Source organism: Chrysemys picta, chromosome 1 (genome assembly GCF_011386835.1).
Source record: "Chrysemys picta bellii isolate R12L10 chromosome 1, ASM1138683v2, whole genome shotgun sequence".
Taxonomy (NCBI): Eukaryota; Metazoa; Chordata; order Testudines; family Emydidae; genus Chrysemys; species Chrysemys picta.
The window spans coordinates 88,981,776-89,009,507 of record NC_088791.1 but is presented as its reverse complement, the minus strand read 5'-3'; the positions used below and the strand labels follow the sequence as shown (position 1 = coordinate 89,009,507).

The 27,732-nt window shown below is 47.5% G+C and overlaps 1 protein-coding gene across 2 annotated transcripts; it reads right to left on the bottom strand.

Annotated features, from left to right (window-relative positions):
* Positions 1–1,884: 1,884 nt before the first annotated feature.
* On the bottom strand, positions 1,885–9,238 carry LOC101932743 (retinoic acid-induced protein 3). Of its 2 annotated transcripts, XM_042859739.2 has the most exons (5): positions 8,997–9,238; positions 7,604–7,786; positions 5,681–6,766; positions 4,528–4,586; positions 1,885–3,663 (listed from the first exon to the last, which is right to left on the bottom strand). In XM_042859739.2, the coding sequence occupies exons 3-5, from the start codon at positions 6,609–6,611 to the stop codon at positions 3,571–3,573; spliced, it is 1,083 nt and encodes a 360-aa protein (XP_042715673.2). In that variant the 5' UTR covers positions 6,612–6,766; positions 7,604–7,786; positions 8,997–9,238; the 3' UTR covers positions 1,885–3,570. The 2 variants fall into 2 exon arrangements, with proteins under 2 accessions (XP_042715673.2, XP_005308979.2); XM_005308922.4 differs by lacking the exon at positions 7,604–7,786 and having other exon boundaries at positions 8,997–9,237.
* Positions 9,239–27,732: the final 18,494 nt, after the last annotated feature.

Here is a 27,732-nt window from a genome sequence, read left to right as displayed (position 1 = left end):
AGCCCCACCCCAACTCCGCCCCTTCCCCCACCCTAACTCCGCCCCCTCCTCCCTCCCACTCCCAGCCAGGGGGAAAGGGCTGCCTCAGTGCTACCAGCTTCACGGTTTGCCGGGCAGCCCCCAGACCCTGCGCCCCCAGCCGGCGCTTCCCCAGCGCAGCTGGAGCCTGGGAGGGGAAGCGCCCAGCCGGGGGCGCAAGGTCTGGAGGCTGCCCAGCAAACCGTGAAGCCGGTAGCGCTCGGGCTTTGGGCAGCTCCTATGCCTCCGGACCCTGTGCCCCCAGCCGGGCACTTCCCCTCCGGGGCTCCGGCAGCTCTGCGTAACTTAAACTGTATAAGTTACACAGAGCCGAAGAGGAGCAGAGCCCCCGCAGCTGGAGGCTCTGCTCCTCTTAGGCTCTAAGAGCCGGGCTGCCCCAGCGCTACCGGCTTCGGGCAGCCCCCGTGCCTCCAGATCCTGCGCTCCCAGCCAGGCACTTCCCGTCCCGGGCTCTGGCGGCGCAGGGTCTCCAGGCACGGGGCTGCCCGAAGCCGGTAGCTCTGGGGCAGCCCGGCTCTTAAACAGAGCCTCCAGCGGCTGGGGCTCTGTGTAACTGACACTGTGTCAGTTATACACAGCCCCGGCGGCTGGAGGCTCCAGCCGCCCCCGCTCTATTTAAGAGCCGGGCTGCCCGAGCGCTACCAGCTTCGGGCAGCCCCGTGCCTCCAGACCCTGCGTCGCCGGAGCCCGGGAGGGGAAGTGCCTGGCTGGGGGCGCAGGATCTGGAGGCACGGGGGCTGCCTGAAGCTGGTAGCGCTTGGGCAGCCCGGCTCTTAAACAGAGCGGGGGCGGCTGGAGCCTCCAGCCCCCGGGGCTCTGTGTAACTGACACAGTGTCAGTTACACAGAGCCGCAGCCGCTGGAGGCTCTGTTTAAGAACCGGGCTGCCCAAGCGCTACCGGCTTCGGGCAGCCCCCCTGCCTCCAGACCCTGCGCCCCCAGCCGGGCACTTCCCCTCCCGGGCTCCGGTGGCGCAGGGTCTGGAGGCACGGGGCTGCCCGAAGCCGGTAGCGTTCAGGCAGCCCGGCTCTTAAACAGAGCCGCCATTTTCCCGGACATGTTCGGCTTTTTGGCAATTCCCCCCGGACGGGGGTTTGACTGCCGAAAAGCCGGACATGTCCGGGAAAAAGAGGACGTATGGTAACCCTACTTGGTTTCCGTGTGCAATTTCAGGTATTGATTTTAAGTAATAAAATCTTAATTGGGCTATGTCCTGGTTTCCTTGAGAACCCACAGGTCTATCCAAGTGTGTCAACACTAGCAACATTTGCACCTGTCATTCTTCACTAGTGCAACTCCACCGCTGAAAGCAGCAGGTGAAATGGTAGTGCAGACAGGGCTCTGACCATGGCTAGACACCTGAGACTGGTTTACATTAACATTTCCACTATTGCTAGTTTGCGCTGGTGGTGAATTACATGTCTGAATTTTGCTAACGCATACAAGGCCTTTGTTTTAAAACCACAGAAATTAAGATTATCTGAGGGGGATAACAGCTCCCTGGTTTAATTGTGAGGTGATTAGAGGCAAGGAATCTTCAGTGAGGAGTTCACTACTGTGAAGTTTGCTTCTTCTTGTTGGTTCTCCAGAGCCTGAATTTGTTGACTTCAGATGACACTGCAAGGCCTACTCGTTTCCCTGAGGTGTTTTCTAGAATGTGAGTGTACATGGGATTGCGTTTAGGGTTGAATAAATAGGTGGAGATGAGGAATCCAGGGGGGAATCCAGAACATCCCTGCATATTAGGACATTGGCTCCTAGCTGCAGTCTGTAGATTGTTCAATAAATATGGTACAATTAGACGGGTGCATTTTTATAAACTGAAATAAATAGATACACATTATTATTTCTTCTTATTTATTATTAGTTACATTCTTACAGTGTGCTCAGTGTGGAACAAGACACAAATAATATAATCCAGACCCACACACATGCGCATGCAAAGCTGAAACGCTCGCAGCCTTCTGCACACATGTCTTGTAGGGCCTGGTTCTAGAGTTCTTCATTTCTTGGGCAACGCGCAATCTGAATTGCATTTTCTGTCTGGAACAGTAGCACAGAGAAGCCAGAGCTACTAAATCTTCTTCTCCAACAGTGCATCACCTTACAAAGTTAACCCTGATCCACAATGACAACTCCTAAGGGGTTCGGTGCTTGTCCCCGCCCTGCTCCCTCTGGGGGGCTTGTGCCAACTCACTCACTACAACCCATGGAGTGTCACAAATGACAAATACTGGCCCCTGCTCCTCCACTGCACTAGAAGGTTCATTTCACTGATGAAGAATGACAGTTCCTGTGAGCCAGGCTTTTATTAAATATTCCACATACAAAGTATTAAATAAATATAGAATCATCAGCCACTAACATACCTAGCTCGTTCACTTGGAGATGTCTGTGTATTTATATATAAATGCAAACAAGATTATTTACAAAATGCATCGCAGACTCCAGGAAGAGTCAACTCTGCAGACTTATCACCAGGACGCAGCTCACACAAACTTCTGGGAAAGAGGGAGTCTACCTCCCCTCCTGTCTTGGGAGATCTTGGGTGGCCAGGAAGCATGAGACTCAGGGGCTGGAAGGAACCAGAAGTCAGAAATGTCAGAAAAGAGGTTTGGGGGACTGAAATCAGTGTTAAGAAGATGGGAGTCCTAGGGACTAGGAATCAGTGCTGGGAAGGAGCTCTGTGGTGGTGCTGGTGGTCAGTGCTGGGAAGGTTGTCTTGGGGGCGGAGTTTGGGAATCAACAGTGAGCAGCATGTCTAGGGAGGGAGCTGTTAGGAGAGCTGGTCAGGAAATATAGAAGGTTTCAAAATTTCAATGGAAACTAATGTCCCCAAAACTTTTAATTAATCCCCCCCCCCCCCTGCCATTTTCCAACCAGCTCTATAGGGGCATAAAGTTGGGATAAAAGAAAGAAAGAAATTCTCTCTCTTTGCCAGCCAGCTCTAGCTGTGAGTCAATGCTATGGAACTAGAGATAGGAGAGGCTGCAGTACTTGGGTGGATCAGTGCTGTACGGGTCAGGTACTTTCAGCAATACATGAGACTTTGGTATCTGGGTGGGGAGGCAGTCAGAAGGTGATTCCTGAACATTCCTGCTTGTTTCAGTTTACCAGCTGGCAGTGTGCACAAGGATGCTAAGGTGATCAGGACTGAGTGGCCTGGGGTCAAGTCTCTGCTGACAAGGTTCCTGGTTCCTGGGCCTTACCGCAGGAAGCTCTGGTGCCATCAGAAACCCACTGCCTCTGGAGGAGAACAGCTGAGCTCAGTCACATGAGTGAGGGCAGGGAACTGAGTGAACAGGGGTAGGCAGGGGGATTTATGTTCAAAGTGCTCTGCTGGATAAATGGAAGGGAATTAAAGTGCTGCATGTGTAAAGCCAAAGGGAGATGGGGAAGAAAAAGGGCCCGTCCCTTTCATCAGCCGCAGTCCTATCAGTCTGGTTCTGTCTCTGTTTAGCAGGATAGAAGCGTTGGCCTTTCTCTGAGCCCCGACTGCCTGTGCATTGTCTCTTGGCTCATCACTGAGCTGTTACTTGGTGTCTTGCCCGCCGGTGTAATTCTCATACGGACTGACACGGGTTTTAGGCCGGGGGATGGAGAACTCCTGCTGAGGTTTGAGGCTCTGAAAAGGAAACAATCATGTGATCAGACTTCAAAACTGGAGAAGAGTAAATGGGATGAGAATGAGTAAAAGGGGAGCTGGTACACTGAATATCAGGAAACACTTCCTGAGAGCACAAGCTGTTAGGCTGTGGAGCAGTCTCCCAAGGGAAATGGCGGAAGCCACATTGCTTGTTGAGCCCTTTGGAAAAGGACTGGACAAAGCACTCTAGAATAGACTGTGGAGAACAATCCTATACTGGGCAGAGTGTGTGCAGGGCAGGGAGTATGGATAAGACATGAACGATTAGGCCTAGCCCAGCTCTAGGGTGACCAGATGTCCCAATTTTATAGGGACAGTCCCGATATTTGGTGGTGGTGGGGAGTTATATGAGCTCCTATTACCCCCCACCGCGTCCCAATTTTTCACATTTGCTATCTGGTCACCCTACCCAGCTCTGACAGATTCTATCATCCCTGGTGGGATAGTGAGTTTTTACTGAGGCAGGTAGGGAGCTGTCCATAAGTTACACATTGCATTAGGGATGGGTGGGTCCTTACTTTTGCATGTTTGTTTCAGTGTTGCAAGGGGGTGAGTAGTGGGTCCTGACAGTCACCAAAATTACGTGTTACACAATTTAGGGACAGCCCCTCGTCTGCCCAGGATTGATTACACTACCACTCCCAATAGCCAATGAACAAGGAATGGGGATACACCACAGCCTCACTCAGACAGGGCCAGCCTCCCTCCAAATGAAGGCATCAACACCAATTCCACCAAAGATTCCTCAGCCTCAGGGCCCACCCAGCTCTGCCTATCCCGTGTACAGAAGGCAGCTTCATCCCATCTCCCTAGTTAAATAGATGAAGGAAGGGATGTCTTTACCTCCATCTGAAAGTGAGCATAATGTGGAACGTAGCATGGGTCCCCATTGTTTCCTGGGCCTAAAAAAAAGAAGGAAAAGGGAAGAAGTGTCAGTAAATGTCACAGTGCTACCATGGCAACACCATGCCAGAGGGGGCCCAATGCTGTATGGAGAACTGCCCCTGACTGTCCTCTATGTAACCAGCAGGCAGGAAGAGTGTGAATTCCACAGATCATTTTACCGTTTCCCATTTTCTTATCAACCAGAGATTGATGGGAAATATCTTAAGTAAAAGGACGTGGTAGGGCTAGGGGCATTGAAATTTCTCTCTCTTCTTCCATAGCTGTTGTCCTCCTCACATCCCAGATCCTACACAAAAAGATCCTCCCATATGCAGACTTCAACAGAGCCCTTCACCCCAGAGCTCCTCACACACACACACTGCATGACCCCACTGCAGTGTTCAGTGGGAGGGCATGTCCTTTCCTTAATAAATTCTTGGGAGACTGCCAAGGGAATCTGCCATCCCGGGCATGAATGTGCTCTGACCAGCAGACCCACACCTTGCAAGTGATCACTTCCCTTACCCTTGGCCCTGGGAAGCATGAACTGACATGTGATTTGGCCCTATGCCATTGGAAAAGAGATTCCCACAGAAAAGATTCCCCCCATCCCCACATAATTGTATTTTCTAAGTGGGTCTTGGAAACTAGATCAGAACTGGGGGAAACAGTTTACCAGAGTGATCTGGATAGCTCTGCAAGTCCCCAATGCTGATACTAGTAAACAAACAAACAAACAAACAAACAAACAAAACTGCCCAGACTGTTTACCTTCCTGGTTTTCAAACTTTCAGCAGGGTCCCCCCGATCACCTCTGTGTCCTGATATTCATCTCATATCCTGCTTGCTCACTCCTCTCCCCCATTCTTAGCCTCCTCCTTGTCCATAACCTTTCCCTCTCTCCAGGTTGAGAAGTTCTCTGTCACCTGTGTTTCCCCATCCATCTGGAACTCTCCCCCCTTCCTACCTCTAAGTCATTTATTGTCTTCAAATCCCTTCTTAAAACCACCCTATCCCTTCCAACTCATGGTTGGTGCTCTCTCTCTCTCGCTCTCCTGCGTTCTATGGCACTGCAAGTGAGGACGCTATGTAACAACACACTTCATTATACCTGTTGTGGTTTCCTCCTTGATATAGGCTTGGTTCTCCACTCCAAAGTTCTTCTTCACGAGTTTAGGCTGGCAAGAATAGTTTTCTGGAGGGTAGTCCTCAGGGTTGCGTGGGTTTGTGAGAAAGCAGAATTCAGGCACCATGTACATCATCAGGAAGACCCATCCATTGGACACCAGAGCAATGCTGATGACAGGATCATCCCAGAGGGGCTGTTTCTTTAATTCTGGGTTGCCTCGCATGAGCATGGTGATCCACACCACCCAGATGGCTATGGAGAACAGGCCAGTGACATAGATGTGTGCTCCATGCCTCTTCCAGCCTTTGTATGTCCCACAGAAGGTAAACATGGAGACCAGGAAGGTGAGTGCCAGCAAGAGGAGCACGTAGATCAGAAGCATGACAAAGTCCATATTGCGTTGTTCTGGACTCATCGTAGTAAATTGAATATTTTGTCTGGCCACTATGACGACTACATACACTATGGCTATAATAATCTGCACCACAGTGAGGCTAATGGCAATAACCAGCAACACCGGGTACCAAAAGGGGGCCTTCCCCCTCACCAGTTTGACAAGGTTGAAGGCATGGGTCAGGAGGCAGGAAAAGCAGAGGGCGAAGAGGACGCCAAAGAGGAAGAAGCGGGTGGGGCCGGTCCGGACATTAAGTTTAATGATGAAAGCAAAGGTGAGGCCGAAGATCCCTAGGGTGCCTAAGAGGAAGAGGAAATAGATAGGGATCATGCTTCGCTTGGTGGAGTCTTGGACCTTACCAATGAAGATGAGTAGCAAGAGCATGAAGATGATTGTGACAATGACACCAGCTGTAGCCAGTGTTTCCAGGACGATGCCCCAGGCTTGTTCAGTGTCACAGAGTAAATAATAGTCAGAGTCAATGTTCTCGTTGCAGCCTGGAGGAGGTGTGGAAGCCATGGTGACTCACAGAACAGCCGTCAGTAGGGAGTTGGGTTTGGCGTGCGGTGCTGGGTAGTGCTGGTGTCCGACGATATACAGGAGGTGAAACTAGATGATATAGTGGTCTGTTCTGGCCTTAAACTCTATGTCTCTATGAATAGTCTTCCAAAGATCTGCAGAAGAAGTTGAGACACCAATGTAGCATAAACCTTGTTAAGTTTTACAGCAGCTGGGGAAAGAAGGAGGATAGGATCCAATACCTATTTCTATCTATAAGTCAGGCTATTTGTAAGAATTATTGCATCACAACTAACCAATGGTCCATCTAGTCTGGCATAATGTCTCTGACAGTAGCAGGTGCCAAACAGACCTTAGAGGAACGTGAATCATTCCCTAGCCCCACCTCAGAATGTCTCTGATTATGCAATACTCTACTCTAATAGGGAGAGTTTTCTTCTGGACTCTCGCTGAATGCCCGGAAGCATAAAGATTGATAAGCCTTGCAACTTTGATTCTAGGTAATGGAACTGCAGGCATTATTGTTATTCATAGACACACTTAATCCTTTCTTGAAATTCACTAAGCTACCGTATTTGCCTCCATAGCCTGCAGCAAAGAGTTGCTAAGGTTACTTATACATAGCATGAAAATGGACTTGTTTTTTGTTAGTTTTCACTTTGTTGTCTTATTCAAAGCACCCTCTTGTCCTTGTTTGATGGGAATGGGTGACCTGAAGCCCTAGATTAGCTTTCTTCATTCCTTTAATTATTTTGTATACCTCCATCATAGCTCCTTTTACTGTTCTCCTGTCCAACCTAAATGGTTTTGAGGTAGGCCAGTAACCAAGGGGCACAAACGAATTCCTATTTTTCATGCCTAAAGGGTAACAAGAAAACATTTTACAAATACACTAAAAGCAAGAGGAAGAGCAAGGACAGGATAGATCCATTACTCAGTGAGGAGGGAGAGACAATAACATAAAATGCAGTCATGGCCAAAGTGTTAAATACCTCTTTTGTTTCACTTTTCAGAAAAGTTAACAGTGATCGGATGACTTAGGGCTAGTCTACACTGGCAACGTCAAAGCGCTGAGTGAGAAATGCTGTCCACTGGAGATTTTCAGATGAATCATCATTCATTAAACTTTGGGGATGTCTGATCATTTGTATAAATGCCTGGCAGTTGTCCAAACACTTGTGAGTAAGGAATAACATGAATCTTAGGGAAGCAAATCCAACACTTGTATTCACATAAACATTCACACCTCAGATTATTTCACTCTTTGACCCCCTCTAGCAGACACACAGACAGGGGCACAATGTACAGACAGCTGGAGATCGCAAAGAGCAAGCGTGGGACACAGACACAGGTACGGGACACGCAGACAGTGAGATACGCTGAACAGCACACGCTGGTAGTGAAAGAAAAATTTGAGATTCACCAGTGCAGCAGGTTCAGGACACGCAGACAGTGAGATACGCTGAACAGCACACGCTGGTAGTGAAAGAAAAATTTGAGATTCACCAGTGCAGCACCCAGCATTGGCCAAGCTCTGACCAGATGGGATGGGAAGAGTTCTAAAATCTTTGAGATGGGGGTCAGAAGTCACCTGCTAATTTCTCTTTCACACATATTTTTTATAATCAGTGATTACTTGTGAAATAGCATTGATACGTACAGCTGTCCACAGCCATCCCTGAGACCTGACATTGCTTTTAAAATGGGAAGGCACCCTTTCCAGTGTGTGTGTGTGTGTGTGTGTGTGAAAGTTTGCAGGATGTATGCCTCTGTCCCCCACATCTTAGGCTGGAGATTCAGGGACACCTCTGAGCTGAAGGGGATGAGATATGCCCCCTCTAAATCTTTTCTCTTGGGATTATGCCCCCTCCCCACCATACTCATTTTAATACTGTAGTATACAATACTTATAAGGACTTTACATCTGTCAATCTCAAAGCACTTTGCAAGGAAAGAAAGCATCATTACCCCCAAGGTAACAGGTGGGGAAACTGAGTCACAAAGGGAGCCTAGCATGGGGGTGGGCTTCAGAGCCCATGTTCCAGCCTGAGCCATAACTTCAACGTGCTGTCTATACAGCTACAGTTAGAGGGCTAGCAGGAGCCCCGCTATCCTGAGTCTGGCGACCTGAGCCGGAGGCTAGCTGCCATGGGCTCCAAAAGGCTGTGTAGACATCCCCAGAAAGGCAAAGTAACTTGTCCAAAAGTACACAGCAGGTCAGTGGCTGGGTCAGGAACAGAAACCCTAGGCAAGGCTCTAGTCACACTACCAGGCTGTTCAACTTGGTCACCCTTGAGAAAGGTCTGAGTTCCCTGCCTCCCCTTGGAGGCTGTTAGCAAACCTCAGCCCCATAGCTGTAGCCTTGGCCGCGCAGCTCTGAATTACCTTATCGGTATCCTGTATTGAAGCTGAGACCTCAGGAACAGTGTCCGAAGGAAGGAAATTCCTACCGCACCCAGTGGAGAGTAATGCCAGGCAGCTCCTGTAATCTCGGGCAAGCAGCAGGTCTGCACTCATTCTCTAAGGGCAGCTTTAAAAGTAACCAGGATGGGGAGGGCGGGGAGTGGGACACGCCTATTCCAGTTCCACTACTCCTGGTGCTGTTATAAAAATAAAGTCCTGGTGCCAGGAGATGAAGTAAAAACTTCTGATGTCAATGGGGTAGTCACCCTGCAGCAGGGTGGAGAAGGAACCTCAGGCAGGCCCAGCCCCAGGACTGAATCAAATACTATTCATCAAGGCAACTGATAAACTGCACCTCCCTGGCACCAGCAGGGCAGGAGACTGTGGGAGTCCTCTGGGCAAGCATAACAGTGCAGCCCCACCCCATCATACCTACATCTGCTTCCCTGCCATGGAGCTAATCACTGGCAAGGGTTGTAAATACAAGAAACCCTGTGATGAGAATGATCCTTCAAACTGTACTCTGACCCTTATACTCTGTATCCCTCTGATCCTGACTCCAAACCGAGATGAATTCCCTTCTGTTCTCTCCCTGGGCAGGGAGGGGAATTCTGTCATGTAGCTAGGTCCACAGATAAGAACATCTCAGACCTCCCTTGCTTCTGATTCCTTTATGGTCACTACATCTCACTATAATCTGTGACTGCACCCACAAGCCCGTAATCATTCCCTGAAAATAGGAGTTTCCCGTTACTCTGCTCTGGTGCCCCAATAAAAGGAGGACTTGGTGACAATGCCTTGTGCGCTATCAGGAATCTTTGCCACAGTTATTGCTCTGATAAAAACTATAACTCAGGGCACAGGAGGGTCTGGCTCTGAACCGTCACACCTGTAACAAGGAGCCTGTCTAAAGGTCAACAGGGTAATTTGAATGCGAGAATTATTTCATTTTATTTATGGAGTTATTTAGCTTGAATGGTGCTTCCTGGGAATAGTCTCCATTATTATTAGTTATTATTTGCAGTACAGTAGGTACCTAGAAGCCATAACCAAGATCAGGCCCCATCATGCGAGGCACTGGATCTTATTACTATTATTTATTATTTGTATTTTCCTAGTATCGAGGAGCCCTCATCAGGGACCAGGACCTCATTGTCCTAGAAGCTGTACAAACACAGAAGAAAAAGATGGTCCTGTCCCAAAACAGCTCACACTCTATCAGTATAAGACAAGAGCCAACGGATGGATACAGCCAGGCAGATAGTGGAGTACAAAAAAACAATGCAACAATGTTGGTCAGCATGGTAGGCTGTGGTCTCAGCACCCTAGCAGCCATACATAGTAAGAGACACACACTAAGAGGCAGCTCCTTACCTGAAATTCTGACACTCCAATGAAATCCACTTGTATTTTCATCATCTGACTTATGGCCAACTCTATAGTGTGTGGGGGGGGTGCGCCTGTCCAGATGATCAGAGAGTTACATTGATCCATCCCAATTTCATTTCAGTGTACACTTAAGAAAAGGGATTTAAAGTTTCTTAAAAACAGTCCTTGTAGGTCCCTGTTTTAGTGAGTTAGGAAAGAAGCAGGCAATAGTGAAAATCACAGGAGAGGAAAGGGGATTTCTCTCAAGAAGATTTCAGCACCAACTCTCCAGACCCAAGAGGGTGTTTCAGAGAAGTGATCTTGGTTTTGTATCTATCTGAACCAACCCTCTGAACCATCTGAAATTCACCTGTCTCTATCCCTGGGTATATACATAATATATAATGCATGACTGATATAAGTGAAAAGTTAATTACATGTATTTAAAAGAGACAGTGAACCTCACTAGGGTGCAGTGTCAGGTTTCATCTATGTTTGAAAAAGGATTAATGATGACATTTTCCAGGATGCCACACAAATTATGATTAATCGTTCAGCACCCCAAGTGCTGTATAGACTTGTGAAAAGTGGGGTAACATTTGTACAAGCACCTCAGAGATTTAGAAATGTATGTGCTATTGACTTTCAATGGGACGTAGGCACCTAAGGGTAAATCTACACTTTGAGCTGGAAGTAAGATTCCCAGGGTGAGGAGCAGGAGCAGCAGAAGCTTCCTAAAAGTGTGTGTGTGTGTGGGGGGGGAACACCAGCGCCCAAACCGTGGACATCCCCTCCTCGTGCCATCCCTTCTCCCCGAGCCCCCGCCCTTGCGCCTCCTCTTTCTCCGAGGCCCTACCCTTGCCTTCCTCCGAAGCATAGCCCTCCCACTTTTAAAAGTGATGGGCCTATGGCTGCCTGGTCCCCTCCCCTACTCTGGCATCCCGGGAGACATACTTATGCCAGCTGTGATTGAACTAGTGCACTAAAAATAAAGTGTAGGGGTGGGAGGAGCCAGTTGCCCCAAGTACATTTCCATCCAAGACATAGGAACAGACTCTGGGGGTAGGGCTACATTAGAATGCAAGACCAGGATTAGCAGAACTCGAGTTAGCAGACCCTGGGTTTGTTAACCGAGGGTGTGAGCATCTACATTCATTTGTAACCCTAGGTTAGGAATTGTTGAACCCTGGGGCCCAGCTTGGAGCTGCAGCATCTACACTGCATTATGCAGGCCTGAGTCTGACCACCCATAGCCCCATGTTTCAAAGCACCCTCGGAAAATGTGGCTGCTGTAGCCCTTTATTTGTGGTGCAGTGTGGGAAAACTTGACTGCTCACCAAACTTGCCAGTCCAGAGTAGAAAAAAAGTCAGTCTGGGGGACTTTTGGCAGACTCCCAGAGCACAAAGACAGTGGGGCTGCATTTACACTACAAAGCGAGAGGGGTTGAACCCTGAGTCCCAGCTTGGCTCATGCTTGGACCCTCCACCACCAGGGGCAGCTCCAGGCACCAGCACACTAAGCGCATGCCTGGGGCGGCAAGCCGCGGAGGGTGGCCTGCCGGTCGCTGTGAGGGCGGCAGTGAGGCAGCCTTCGGCAGCATGCCTGCGGGAAGTCCGCCGGTCCCTCCGTTTTGGCCGCAATTCGGCGGTGGGTACGCCAATGGCGTGGGACCGGCGGACCTCCCGCAGGCATGCCACCGAAGGATGCCTCACTGCCGTGCTTGGGGCGACAAAATACATAGAGCCGCCCCTGTCCACCACCGTGGATCCTGGGTTAGTTCAATTTGTGTGTAGATGGAAGGAGAGTTAGGCTTGAGCTTGAGTTTTAACCCTGGGCTTACATTGTAGTTTAGACATATGCTTAGGGGCTTTAGAAAATGTTACGCATGGTCCCTGCCCTGAAGCACTGGCAGGCCAAATGTAACTGGTGTGTAGGAGGGTTGCTATATTTCTGCAGCCCGGGAAGTACAAAGGTATATTGGTCAGAAACAATGGATCTGAGCCTGCTCCCATTCAATTCAGTAGCAAAACTGCCTGTGGCTCCCAGTGAAGATCAGAGTTCTACAGTCTCTCTCTGGCTGGTTTGGGAGAGAACAATGAAGTACACAAGAGAGTAAACTGATGTATAGGAAGAGATGACACAATCCTCTGGAATGCATCTGGATTATGTGCTTTTTTTTTTTTTTTTTTTGGCCAGCAATATTGGCTGGGTATCAATTATGTCCATAATTCCTTCTGCTCAGCTACCTTATAAAATGTGCCTCAGTGATGTCACAGAAACACCTCTTTCCTTCAAAACATGTTTTTAATGCTCAGAATCGTGCTGACCCAACATTACCCTAATTTACACATTGTCCAACCCCATTGGCTTCTTCTGTCTTTAAATTCATTTCGGTACAAACTTTAGGCCATCCACCAGGACTGCAGTGGAGTAGGGAACTGGCACTGAGCTTCAAAGCCTTAAATTTGGCCATGTATGTGGTCAATTCAAATCTCCCCTCTGCTCAAAAATGTTCAAAGACCACAGTTTAATGTCAGCAAGGCACTGGAAGGGAAAACCAGGAGCCCCTTGTCAAAATTCTGCCATACATTTGAAAGGATATTTGGGATGATTTTCCTGCCTCTGAGTTCCCTGCTCTCTGAGTGCTGCTAAATCGGTTGGTTGATGCTTGGGGGTGGGGAGGAAAAGAGATTGAGAGAGGGTGGGTGTCATGTCACAAAAGTACATCTTAAGAACAAATTATTTTCCTTTTGGAATTGACCAGATGGCATCAAATAGGAGGAATTGCTAAGAAAAAGTTGAATTCCAGAGCTCTACAATGTCTCTTTACCCCACTTCACCTCCTTCAGATTACTCAAGCTTCACACTGTGCTATCTGCCATTACACAGCTCAGGAACAAACTAGAAACATGTACAGTACGTGACACTCAATATGCGTATTTGCCAAGCAGTGCTGGCTGCTTGCTCAACTGTGAAGAAGCTTTCTTGTTTAAATGAATAGATTTCTCCAATCCTTTTTTCTTACTAACACATGTACTCCTGGTACATGGGGCCCATAAGGCTATAAGCAGGGGAAGTTTTAGGGGGTGCTGGGATGGGGTGTTCACCCCACCCATACCAGGAAAGAGATACTATGGGCCTGAGAGGCCAATTAACCTGCCTGTTCACACCTGGAGGGTGGGCCGGACTAATATGAAATAAAGCCCCGGTGGGGAAGAGCAGGATTTGGGGCCATTAAGTGCTGGGTGAGGTCAGTGGAAAGAGGAGAGGAGAGAAGTAACCTGAAAGGGGGTGAGTACCAGACCAGCATGGCTTGGTTCCTTCAGGGGTGAGGTGGAAGTGGGGGCCGTGAGGAGCTGTAGCCTATCTGAATCTCTGAGCGAGAGGAGGAGTGTGCTGGGGTTGATCAAGGCACAGACGCCTGTGGTTAGATGGGAGGATGGTCTAGAGCAACAGAGGCATGCCTGCAATGAGGTGGCTGCCAGCTGATCCCAGTTTTATTTATGTTTCATTTGGACTTTGGTAAAGGTGGTCCTGGCCCTGGAAGGGGTAGGCCCATCTCTGCAAAGTGGTTGGGCTGAATGGGCTAGGACTCTCCTATGGCCAGAGTAGGCCAAAAGATAGTTGGGGGGAGGAGGAAAGAAACTGAGGAAAAAGTTGCTGCAATATCATAGCCACCCAGGAGTGTGCATGGTGGGGTGGCAACTTTGCCACAAGGGCCTATGTTAAAATATTCCAAACAAACACTCTTTAATATTCCCTCTGAACACAGACACCAAAACACTGGAGCTACTTATTGAAATGGAAAACTGGAGAAGGACCAACATTCCAACAACAGACAAATATGTAGATATAAAGAGGGGAAAGAAAATTTGTTCTTAGTTCCTGCCATGGATCTGCTACTGCCCTTTCACAAAAACAGGGAGTTGTTTTAAATAGTGTTATCTACTGGGCACCAACAGCATGCAGTGTTTGTATAAACACCTGAAGATCTGGCGTCTGCCTTACGGAGTTTACAGTATAAAACTGACTTGACTCTAGAAGAAGGGATTTGATAAACAGGAATGGTGGCTGATGCATGAAAAGAGGGAGGGTGTTCCCAGAGTAAGGGCTGACTCAGAAGAAGTTGTTCTGCCTCCCCTCCCAGAGAGGATGGAGTGAGTCCCCCACCCCCGCAGCTGGGGAAAGGGATTAGGAGAGAGGAGACCCTGAGCCAGATCCCTTGCTGGCACAGCTTCGATCAGTGGAGAGCTCTGTCAGTTTACGCTAGCTGAGGATCTGGCCCATTATTGGTTTGTATCACATCTCTGCTGATTCCTGTCTTCTTGTTGTATTCTTCATTTTTAACTCATGCCAGTGTCCAACTCCAAGCATGGCACACACCAGCGTCTCTAACAGGTGAGTGGGTGGAGGCATTCCTCTTCTCTGCCCTAGGGTGTCCTCTGCATCCCCCAATAAATCTCAAGAATCCCTTGTTCCCCACATCACTACCACCACCTTTCTGGCTGGAACAAACTGGATGGGATTCCCAGTCTGAGCCAATTAGTGCCTCCCTTTCCTCATCCTTGGCATTATGATGTGAGGTAAAGCTGTGTGGGAAGCTTCCCTGGAATGAAGAGGTGTATGAGGGATCAGCTAATTGGGGTAGTGTGTGCCAGCCAACCATAGCTTGTTAGCATAATTAATCAAGCTTTGTAATTAGACTGAGGGGGCAGGTGTCAGAATCTGAAAGACATCTGAGATGGAGAAGACCTACTAGGTCCTTTGTGTTCATGCCCTTGCTAATGCAGATTTCCCTGCAGTCTTTGTCAAGCGCTTTGTCCTGTCTAGTTTCAAATGACCCAAGTGATGGGGCTTTCACTACTTCCCCTGCCCGACTAGCCACAGCCTAACAGAGCTCACTGGTAGGAAATGTTCACTTCCTTTGTTTCCTCCCATTGGTCCTGGTTTTGTTCCTTTTCCCCAGCCTCAGAAAGTCCTCACCCCATTTGGTCTTTATACCCTTCAAACAATTCTATTTAATAGAGCTGGGTGGAGAAAGGTAATTTTCTTTTCTGGAGGATTGTCATGGTTCATTCCAATATGGAACAAACCCCGCAATGTAGGAATTCTCAGGGTAAGGGAATGGAGCCCCTGAACTGGGTAGTCTGCCTGGGGGACTGCTGCGGAGCTGCAGACCCTGGAAGCCCTGAAGTTCCCAAGGCAGAGGCAGTCCAGCAGTCTGCCAAAGAGCCGGGCAGGTGAACTGGCGGGAAGCCAGGCAGGGTTCTGCTGGAAATTCCTCAGCATTGACCCATCTTCACAAAACATTTTGGGAAGCATATATGGGTTCGTTTTGGGGGGGAAATTCCTACCAAAAATGTTGCTAGAATTTTTTTCAGCCAGCTCTAGTATCTAATCTAACTGTGTCCCTCTCAATCCCACGCTCATTGCTTTCTTGCTCCGGTTGTCATTTAGCCAAACTAAACATTTAGATCTTTTAATCTCTTCTGTAGTTAGTTTTAACTACTTAATTGTTTTCCTGGAGTCAAGTGTGTTGGAGTTGAATTACCATAATTATTATTACTTCTATTATAGTAAGCACCCAAAGCACCCCTGTCAGGACTGGGCCTCACTGGGCCCTGTACTGCACATAAAGGGAGATATTGTCCCTGCCCTGGAGATCTTACAATCCAAGTGAAATCAGGTAGGAAAAATTAGGTCACTTGTGGACTTAGCCCAGGTGCAACTGTGACACTCTGCCCCATATTCTTCATAAAAATATTGTTATAATATGAATATGGCATAACTAAAATATGAGGTATCAGTGGAAAGGTTATGATGTACTGACTATGATTATCCTACTTGTATGCATGTATCATTTTTGTATCTAAAATTAGGAATATGGATTATGTATCAATTACAAAAGTGTTTTCACCTGGGGAACGCCCACCAGACAAAATGCAATCAGTCTGGCTGGTTAGTCAATGGGCCAATAAGGAGAACAATAGGACTTTGAAGATGCTAATCTCCCACCTTTCTGGGAAGTCTTCCTGAAGATTTATGGCTGCTTTGACACTGCAGTGTCATATGATCATGTCACCTGGTACTGGACTCCATGTTGGACTGCTACCCTGTTTCCCCGAAAATAAGACATCCTCCGAAAATAAGGCCTACTTACAGTTTTGCCTCTCGTTGTAATATAAGGCATCCCCCCGATAATAAGACCTCCCCGATAATAAGGCATCCACCGATAATAAGGCATTTTTCATTTCTGAAAAATAAGACATCCCCTGAAAATAAGACCTAGCGCATCTTTGGGAGCAAAAATTAATATAAGACACTGTCTTATTTTCGGGGAAACAGGGTAGTATTTTTCCACAAACGGGGTGGGGATCAAACTGGGAAACAAAGGATTCCAGCCATATGTAAATCCTATTTGAGGCAGGTGAGTTAATCAGGGTCAGTTCTTCACTGAACCCCCATCCAACATGACTGCTGAAAACACCTAAAACTGACCTGGGGAAGAAAGGACTGGACCCAGGCTAGAAGGTGTCTAGCCTGTGAAAGGAATACCTAGAGTTCTAAGCTGCAAGCAAGAGCACTTTGTCTTCAAGAAACTCTGCAACTTGCTTAAAACAACATTTAGGGTGAGAAATTACTACTTGTAGCTAGTTTCTTTAGTGTATTAAGCTTAGTTTGCATGTTTGCTTTATTTGCTCAGTAATCTGCTTTGATCTGTTTGCTATCCCTTGTCATTTACAATCTATCCTTTGTAGTTAATAAACTTGTTTTTGTTTATTCTGAAACTCAGTTTGTGGAATCCATAACTGGGAGTGGGGGGGCAAGAAGCTGTGTAGATCTTCCTCCATATTGAGGGAGGGGGCGAATTTCATGAGCTTACGCTGTGCAGTTTTCTGTGCAGCACAAGACAATATAATGTTGGGTTTACACTCCAGAGGGGGTGACACCTGAGTGCTGGGCAATTCCCAAGGTGAGTCTTCCTACACAGAGCTGATCTCAGTGACTGTGTCTTTCTGCAGCTGGGTGTGGCCCTACCTGTGTGTGTGCTGGAGGAGGCTTGAGAGCCTGGCTCAATAGGGCAGTGTAAGGGAACCCAGACTGGTGGAACCGGCAGGCTCAGTGGTACCCCAGTACATCAGGTGGCACCTCGGGGGGACGGGGGGGGTTACCTGTCACAATAACACTCCTGATGGTGTTGCAGGAGTTCTTTCTTCCTCTGTCTAGTTTATCTAAGGTATTTCTGGAGTGTCTGGCACCATCATAGCAAATTCTAGATGAGACTCTTTTTTTCAGTGGGGAAGGGGGAAGCTATTCTTGTTCAGCTTCATTGGGAGCATTAGCATAGTCAGGCTCCTGGTGGCTGCTAGCATTTTAAGCATTGTGTCCTTTAACCCTGCTCAGAGCTCATCTAGACTACACAATTAAAAGGCTGGCTGTCATTGGTGCCCAGTCTACACTAGAGATCTCACCATTATTATGACTGGTAGAACTACACCACTGCAATGGTAGGAAACTTGGGGGGGTGGGGGCAGGGGGAGCCCACTGTAGACAACACCTAAGTTCTGGCTCTTTGTCACATCACCTGGGGTGGAACTCAGTGCAGTGTGTACAGTGCACTGCCATAAAATGTCTCAGCCCAACATCACAGAGGTCAACACACACATTCTGGAAGTTTTGTGGAGAGACTAAACTTTGCTTGCCTGGCTCCCTTGCTCAGCTCTGTGCCTATGCAGAAGAATCAGTGAGTGAGAGTCTATTGAACTCAGAGAGCTGGTTGCAAAAGGAGGTGTGGGTGTGGGTGTCACTTTTCTTCCCCGCTGTTTCATTTCGATGAAAGTTTCCCAACCAGCTCTAATACACAGGCATTTTTAAAAGGCTTTTGATAAAGTCTCTCACAAGAAACTGTAAAGGGAAGTTAATAACCACAGGATGAGGAGTTAAGCCCGTGGGTTGAACACTGGATACGTTTTAGGAAGGAAATAGTAGGTATCTGAATAAATAGAGAATTCTCTGCATGGGAAGACACCAATAGTGGGGTAAACCAGGGATAAGCACTAGGGCCAGTGTTGTCCAGTGGGTGAGATCCTTGGCTCCCCACCGCCAGCTGCTTTGCACTGCTCAGGCAATGCATCAGAAAGCAGCCTTAATAGGGCAGCTGTAGATTTCCCTGTGGTAAGGAAATCCCCAGATAGCGTCAGGTTGGTATAGATCAGGGGTCGGCAACCTTTCAGAAGTGGTGTGCTGAGTTTTCATTCATTCACTCTAATTTAAGGTTTGGTGTGCCGGTAATACACTTTAACATTTTTAGAAGGTCTCTTTCTCTAAGTCTATAATATATAACTAAACTATTGTTGTATGTAAAGTAAATAAGTAAAGTAAATAAAAATGTTTAAGAAGCTTAATTTAAAATTAAATTAAAATGCAGAGCCCCCCGGACCAGTGGCCAGGACCCGGGCAGTGTGAGTGCCACTGAAACTCAGCTCGCATGCTGCCTTTGGCATGTGTGCCATAGGTTGCCTACCCCTGGTATAAATGCTGTATGCAACCTGCTCCTTAGCCAGGCCCAGGCCCAGGAAGTTTGCTTCTATTATTTAGTGTTACTATAGTGCCTAGAAGCCAGTGGTATGGATCAGGACCCCATTGTGCTAGTTCTTTCCCCTCCTTCTTGGGTCCTGTGCTGAGCCCAGCTTGGCCACATCAGAGAATCTGACCCAGCATATTTAACAGACACATGGAAGAGGGAAAGTTAATACTGAGCTGGCAAAACCTGCAACTGACATGCACGGATTTAAGTTAGTCAAGACCAGAGGATTGTGGAACTCCAGAATGATCTAGAAAACACAAGTAAAAGCAAAACACGATGGAGGACACAGTCCATTCTGGACAAGTACCAAGTACCCAACAACAGAAAGGGCATTTAAAGTTGCTCGTGGACTAGCGGCTCTGAGTGCGTTTAAAAAAAATCTCAGAAAATAGCTTTAGAGACATCACTGTGGATAGCTCAGTGTCGACATGCGCTCAGTGTGTAACAGCTGCCAAAGAAAGCAAGTAAATGCTAGGTTTGAGAAGGGGATTACAGCCCCTCCATAGAGATCCTTCCATGCTAAGGCCCTGTTTCAGGTACTTAGTTTTTCTCAGTTAAATAAGTCTTTATGCTTAAATTTCACATGCAGCTGCTCAGCTGTGCAGGAAGTTAATTTGGGGAATTTGGTAAAATTCCATGCAGCTGCTGAGTTATTTGAATGTGCATAATACAGGCATTTACCCCCACACTGACATTATTCACAGTGGATTGAGCAATGTATTAAGTGCTTGAATACCTCAAAGTTGGCTAAACACAGGGAGTCTGGTTCTGTGTTTACTTACCAGTGTAAGTCAAGAATAACTGCAATGATACCAGTGGTGTTAACCCGGTATAAGTGAGTAGAAAAACAGGCTCCAGTCTTTGTCCTCAGTGGCCTTGAGCGTATGGGCAAAAATATGATCTGTAACTCACAACTGGAGCAGCTCCACCAGTGAAAGCTGTCGTGTAGACAGGGCTAAAATCTTTACCTCTTTCACCTGACTTCATCTCCTAGTCTGGCTCCTACCAGTGTGGTCTGGTTTTTTGACATGTTTGAAGAAAATCTGAGCAAGAAAAAAAACAGCCTGCTGTAATATGTGATTGGAAATCCATAGCTGTGGAGCTGTGGACTGGAGACCCAGGTACATTCAAACACTGTAGAAGCCAGTTGAAATGGAGAGCAGCAGCTGATCTTAACATGGACCTTCTAAATTCTTCTTGCCCAGCTGCTGCTAAACTGGCAGCTCCACTCACAATCTCTTCTCCCACAGAAAACATCCTTACTTCTCAGACACATTGGTGCACACAACCCCATCACACTGAGATCACATGTTTCATTTTAAAGTTGCTTGGGGCATTGCACCCTACAAATTGAAATCTGAAATGGACAGATAATAGGTGTGGGAATGGCAGACTTCCTGGGTCCCTTCCAATAACATCGCTCAGGAAAGGGGCCACATCAATTTTCATATTGCATTTGAAGAAGCCCAACAGCTTTCTGGCCATCTTTCTTAAGTGCTGCATTTTGTTAAAGTCACAGTAAATGTTAGGGTGCAAAGGCCTGGAAAGCACAAATCTTGAATTCCCCCTACCTGCATTTCCTTCATAGATTTCTAGTCTAAGGCCAGAGAAGACCATCAAATCATCTAGTCTGACCTTCTGTATATCACAGGCCATTAAATTTTACTGTTCCCTCTGTATTGAGCCCAATAACTTGTGTTCAGTTCTGCATTCTCTTTCAAAATCCTTGCTTTAAATCACTTCTTTCACAAAACCTTTCAGCAACAATTGTCTGATAACATATCACCGTAAGAATATTTTCATGACAGCTGCCCTGTTTTGCACATCAGTTGCTGCTGCTGCATTATGATACACATATCCTCACTCTATTGGTTGAACAAGATTTTAAATTCCTTGGGGCAAAGAGCACCCTTCTGCACACACTGAATGACTAAATAACAATGTAAATGTGATCTAATAATAGCCACACCAGAGCATGACTGAGAGAGGTGTACCTGCCCCATACAGAGAGGAATGTGTCGTGGGGGGGCGGGGGGGGAAGCGTGTTTTAAGTGGTCTGGTAGCAGCCCTATTCCAACTGATTGCTCCTGTAGAACGCTGCCTGTATTTTTTCAGCCATCAATTAGTCTGTGCGTGCACACGTACACACCAGCCCAACCACTCCCAGCCTCATTCCTTCTCAAATGGATTGTGGCAATTTGAGCTCCACCTTTTGGTTTTATGGGGTTATTTCCCCAGTGTTTAACCCCCTATCCAAACTAGTAAAGTGCAGGAATTGTATCAACAGCTGGGATGGAGACAGGCAAATCACCAGCACCCTGTGCCTGTTGCAGTGAGGGGAAAGTTGGTCCAGGCTCACCAGTGCAAGCGCTTACCATGGGGTCCTTGGAGTGTCTCCACACATCAGACAAAACTTATTTCTTGGAGTCACAGTTGAAAGATCCACACACGTTAAACACTGAACTTTATCTGCTTGAGAAAGAAACAGCACTGAGTCAACCCTGATGTGATTCAGACCAGAGACCCTGCCTGTGTCAGTACTGATACTTAGGCCATGATGTGGTCTCTTATTATTCTCCTTCTAATTCCATTTTAAAGGAAGGGGGAAGAGTGGTGATCTGGGGCCAAGAGCTGTTTGGAAAATGAGTTCATTCCCCCCACCTCCTCCTGCAAATTTAAACTTTTCATTAAAAAGAATCGATTTGGTTTTCTTAAAATTAGACATTTCCCAGGAAAACTTTCCTTTAGTCTAAACCCCAATATTCCATCAACAAAATATGATGAGGGAAATTTCGATTCACCCTGCGGGCTGCTAGCCCTACTAGCTCTGCTGATGGGATTTACGATGCCATCCAGAACCAGTTGGTGGGTTAATTTCTTCATGTCACCCACCAGCCCATCCTTTGTCCTTTCACTACAGCTAAGCATTTGGGAAGTCTGCTATTTAATGGGCTCCCTGGAGTTGTCCAGCCTGATTTGGTTTTGTATTGACTGATGAGGCTGGTTGGTTCTCTGTCTCCTTCCTCTTTTCCTTCACTCTGCCCTCCTGCTCCTCCTCCTGAAAGGTGTGAAAGGTTGTGGGTTTGGAATCATGCCTATGCTCCTAGGACTGTGAGAGAACAGGCAGTGTTCCTGCTCACCTCATAAATAAGCTTACAGGCACATGACATTGGCTGTTTGCTAAACAGAGGCAGAGTGTGTGGGTCAGAGCCAAGCCCTGTGCAAGGATTTCATGTTTAACAGGCAATTAGCAGCCAATAAAATGTGAAAGGGAAACAAAGACAAATAGCAGGTATGGCTGTGAAAGGGGTGGTGGCAGGGTCTCCTAGAAAAGAACAGGTGCTGTGCTCATCACTGGAAGGGCAGCAGTACCCGTCTCTTCTTGCCAACAGGCTCTGTTTCTCTTCAGATCACAGTAGTGCTAGGAGAGTGTTCAGTTCATTATTAGTATAACAACTACCCTCACTGCTTATTAAAACAGCAATAATGTAAAAAGAGTGTTACAGAGCAACTTTCAAAGACTGTAAATTGCTTTACAGGACCACTGCACTTGTCACTGAAATGCAATCATCTCTGGGGTGGGGCGCACCAGCTATTTAACAGCGCACAGCAACATTACAGCACAATTTAGGACAGAGTGGGCAGAAAACTGTATCCAATTGAATTTAGAAGGGACATTTTATTTTGGCAGAATGTTCATAGATTTATTTATTTGAAAGGTCAGAAGGACCATTATAATCATCAATCTAACCTCCTGCATAGCACAGGACACAGAATTTCAGCCACTAATTTCTGCATTAAGCCTAATAACTGGTGAATGAACTAGAACATTTTACAGAAAAACACCCAATCTTAGATTTAATAAATTGGCCTTGTAATAGGATTCAGCCAAGTTACTGGAGCTAACATCCCTCCTCCCCTGCAAACATTGTCATCAGTTCTCAAATTATAAGGGCTCAAAGTCTGGCTTCTGCATCTCTTTGGCACACAGATGGGCAGTGGTTCTGTATTGGCATAACGAACCCTGAGTCACCAGCAGCAGTCTGTAAGTCAGGGCTCCAAGCATTTTCACTTTCATAGCTGTCAACACCTGGAATAATACAGTACTTGACCATATGTTATGGCAGCAATGACTGGGATTTGGGGTGCCCAGTTATACCAGATACTCATTCTAGGTGCATTAGATTCTGGCCTCCTCAGAGGTGCCAGTACCTGCTAGACCCACACTTCCTCTGCTGTCTTGTTGGGATTCTAAAATGTCTTTTGATGACTGATGGCTGATGAGCCACACCTTTCACATGGTTAATCCAGATGGTCAGAACCTCCACTGGCCAATTAGAGTCTTCCTTTCATAACCACTCATGCATAACATTATCCATTATCTGTTCAGTGGCTCAGGTTACGGTAAAAATTAGGACCCATCCTGAAAATCCAGGAAAGCACAGTCGGTCCCAAGTCCCAGGAGCCTAGCCTTTGCTGGACAAATAGATTTAAGAGTAATACAATTAGTGCCTTGTCTGCACTAGAAAATCAGGTCTGTTTAACTATGTTTGTCAGGGGCGTGAAAAATCCACATGCCTGAGCAATGTAATTAAGCCAACCTAAGTCCACATGTAGACAGCACTTGGTTACTGGAAGAATTTTTCCATCAACCTGGCTACTGCCTCTCGGGGAGGCTGACTATCTACACCCATGGGAGAATCCTTCCTGTGTACACTGAAGCGCTACAAAGGTGCCCCTGCAGTGATGCTTTAAGTGTAAACCTTAAGCAAAGTGGTTTCTGGATATGACCATTTTCTAACAACTCGCAGACCTACCTTTATTAAACAATGGAATAGTCTCTCAAGAGAAGTGACAGAAGCCTCATTGTCTGAGTCATTTCTAATATGAATGAACAATGCATCTGTGAATATAACAGAGCGCGAACCAACATGAGCTGGAGTTAATGGGGTGGGCCTAAGGGAGATGGAATAATGGGACTCCTCAGAGGTTTGACAAGAAGCTGAAAAGAGCTGCCAGGGAGTCTTTTAAAGAATAGCCCTGGAAAGGTCAGAGTGATGAGGCATTTCTGTTCTTGTAAAACGGTCTTGGTGATAGCCTGTCAGCATTGTGCAAGAACTGATAGTTGTCTGCGGCACCTTCGCTGGAGGAATGTATGAGAGAGCAGAGCTGGGACGTCAGGGAGAACAGCGATACTCAAGGCCAAGAGCCACACCTCAGTCTGTTTATATTACTTACCTCCATGGCTGAGTGCCAGCCACAGCACAGCATTTCCCGGCAGGCTGCTGAGAGGGGCAAGGCTGGGGCAGGCACGCTGTGTAGGGTGGCTCATGACTGTGAGTGCCTACCTCAGAGCAGACTGTTAAAAACAGGGCAGACAGCCCAAACTGGTGGTGGGTTCTATAATTAGATTTCACCAAGCCAGTGATAAATGTGCACTCCTGGATCACTGTAACAGTCTTACCACGGAGTCACAGACAGTCAGCTTAGACCAGGGGTGGGCAAACTATGGCCTGCGGGCTGGATCCAGCCCATCAGGGCTTTGGATCCAGTCCGCGGGATTGCCACCCCCGTGACACCACGGGCCCCACACCGCTCCCGAAAGCAGCCAGCACCATGACCCTGCGGCCCCGGGGGAGGAGGGGCAGAGGGCTCTGCACGCTGCCCTCGCCTGTGGGTACCTCCCCCGAAGTTCCCATTGGCTAGGAACAGGGAACCATGGCCAATGGGAGCTTTGGGGGAGGTACCTGCAGGCGAGGCTAGCGCGTGGAGCCCTCTGTCCCTCCTCCCCCAGGGGCAGCAGGGACATGGTGCCGGCCACTTCCAGGAGCAGCATGGTGCAGGGCCAGGGCAGGCAGGGAGCCCGCCTTAGCCCCACTGCATACTGCTGCCACCTCAGAGCCACTCCAGGTAAATGGAGCCCGCACTCCAAACCCCTCCTGCACCCCGCACCCCAAACCCCTGCCCTGAGCCCCCTGCCACAACCCACACCCTCCCGCACCCCAACCCCCTGCCTTGAGCCCTCTCATATACCCCGCACCCATCCTGTGCCCCAACCCCTTGCCCTTGGCCTGAGCCCCTTCCTGCACACCACACCCCCTCCCACACCCCGCACTCCCTCCCGCGCCCCAACCCCCTGCCCCAGCCCTACATTCATGGCCCTGCATGCAATTTCCCCACCCAGATGTGGCCCAAAAAGTTTGCCCACCCCTGCCTTAGACCCTCCAGTCTATCTTACCACCCAGACAAACTGGACTTAGTGATAAATGATCACTTACACCAAAGATCAGGTTGCTTCCAGTCCCACAAGACCAGTCACTTATCCCAGATCAATTGGCACTCTAGAGCTTACCCCAAACACAATGCCTGTAGTTAATCCTGTAATACACTATGTAAAGGTTTATTAACTAGGAATAAGAGAGTTATTTACAGGCTAAAGCAAGCAAACATATATAATCTAGTGCAGGGGTCGGCAACGTTCGGCACACGGCTCACCAGGGTAAGCACCCTGGCAGGCCGGGCCAGTTTATTTACCTGCTGACGTGGCAGGTTCGGCCGATCGTGGCCCCCACTGGCCGCGGTTCGCCATCCCGGGCCAATGGGGGTGGCGGGAAGCCGCGGCCAGCTCATCCCTCGCCCGCGCAGCTTCTCGCCACCACCATTGGCCCGGGACGGTGAACCGCGGCCGGGGGGGGGGGGGGGGGGGCTGCGATCGGCCGAACCTGCCGCGTCAGCAGGTAAATAAGCTGGCCCGGCCCGCTAGGGTGCTTACCCTGGCGAGCCGCGTGCCGAACGTTGCCAACCCCTGCTCTAATGAGTTACCATCTTGCTCTGTCTATTCAAAGTGCCTTTGGACAGACCCAGGAGGCAGCCCCTGGGGATTTCTGGGTTCAGTTTAGATCAGGGGTTCTCAAACTGGGGGTTGGGACTCCTCAGGAGGTCGTGAGATTATTATGTGGGGGGTCACGAGCTGTCAGCCTCCACCCCAAATCCCGCTTTGCCTCCAGAATTTATAATAGTGTTAAATATATAAAAAAGTATTTTTAATTTATAAGGGGGGCTTGCTATGTGAAAGGGGTCACCAGTACAAAAGTTTGAGAATCACTGGTTTAGATGCAGTTTCTTCTTGTTAGGGATTTTTGTTCCTTTCCCCCAGAGTTCAAGATGATGGGACAAGTTCACATACACGTCTCTTCCTCCTGAGTGAGCGGGGAGCAATCAATAAAGTCTTTTGTCCTCTGATATTCCACAATGGTTTGTCTGGTGTCTTTGGGCCTTCTTTTGTTGGGCAGGAAATACCACCTCCTGGTAACCTAGTTTTGGTAATGCTTCTCTCCTGACTGTGGGAGTTTACACTTACAGAGTATCAGAGGGGTAGCCGTGTTAGTCTGAATCTGTAAAAAGCAACAGAGGGTCCTGTGGCACCTTTAAGACTAACAGAAGTATTGCAGCATACGCTTTTGTGGGTGAATACCCACTTCATCAGACGCATCACTTGCATCTGATGAAGTGGGTATTCACCCACAAAAGCTTATGCTCCCAATACTTCTGTTAGTCTTAAAGGTGCCACAGGACCCTCTGTTGCTTTTTACACTTACAGAGCAAACATTTTTCCAGTTACAGAGCAACCACTTAAATATTACCTCATAACATGGGATATAGATATTGTAAGTGGGATTAATATATGCAGCAATATACAAGCATTTCATAGAGTCTACATACTATATACATTCTTATAAGACTAATATCTATTTTGAGAAAAACTAACATATAGGTGACCTGGTCTGGTCTCCAGTGATGAAATTGTTAGTTCTCAGGGGTTCAGTCAAACTGGAAGGGCATAACACGTGGGATCCCACAGAGATAAATTTGGTTCAATATCTTGATCAATGCTTCAGATAATGGCATAGAGAGTACACTTATAAAGTTTGTAGACAATACCAATTTGGGAGGGGTTGCAAGTGCTTTTTAGGATAGGATTAAATTCAGAATGATCTGGACAAACTGGAAAAATGGTTTGAAGAAATGGGATGGAATTCAATAAGGACAAATGCAAATTACTCCATTTAGGAAGGAACAATCAACTGCGGACATAAAAAATGGGAAATGACTGCCTAGGAAGAAGTACTGCAGAAAGGGATCTGGGGGTCATAGTGGATCACAAACTAAATATGAGTCAACAGTATAACACTGTTGCAAAAAAAAAAAAAAAACCCAACATTCTGGGATGTATTAGCAGGAGTGTTGTAAGCAAGACACGAGAAGTAATTCTTCTGCTCTACTCCACGCTTATTAGGCCTCAGCTGGAGTATTGTGTCCAGTTCTGGGCACCACATTTCAGGAAAGATGTGGACAAATTGGAGAAAGTCCAGAGAAGAGCAACAAAAATGACTAATGGTCTAGAAAACATGACCCATGAAGGAAGATTGGAAGAATTGGGTTTGTTTAGTCTGAAGAAGAGAAGACTAAGGGGGGACATGATAACAGTTTTCAAGTACATAAAAGATTATTACAAGGAGGAGGGAGAAAAATTATTCTCCTTAACCTCTGAGGAGAGGACAAGAAGCAATGGGCTTAAATTGCAGCAAGGGAGGTTTAGGTTGGACATTAGGAAAAAGTTCCTAACTGTCAGGGTGGTTAAGCACTGGGATAAATTGCCTAGGGAGGTTGTGGAATCTCCATCATTGGAGATTTTTAAGAGCAGGTTAGACAAACACCTGTCAGGAATGGTCTAGATAACACTTCGTCCTGCCATGAGTGCA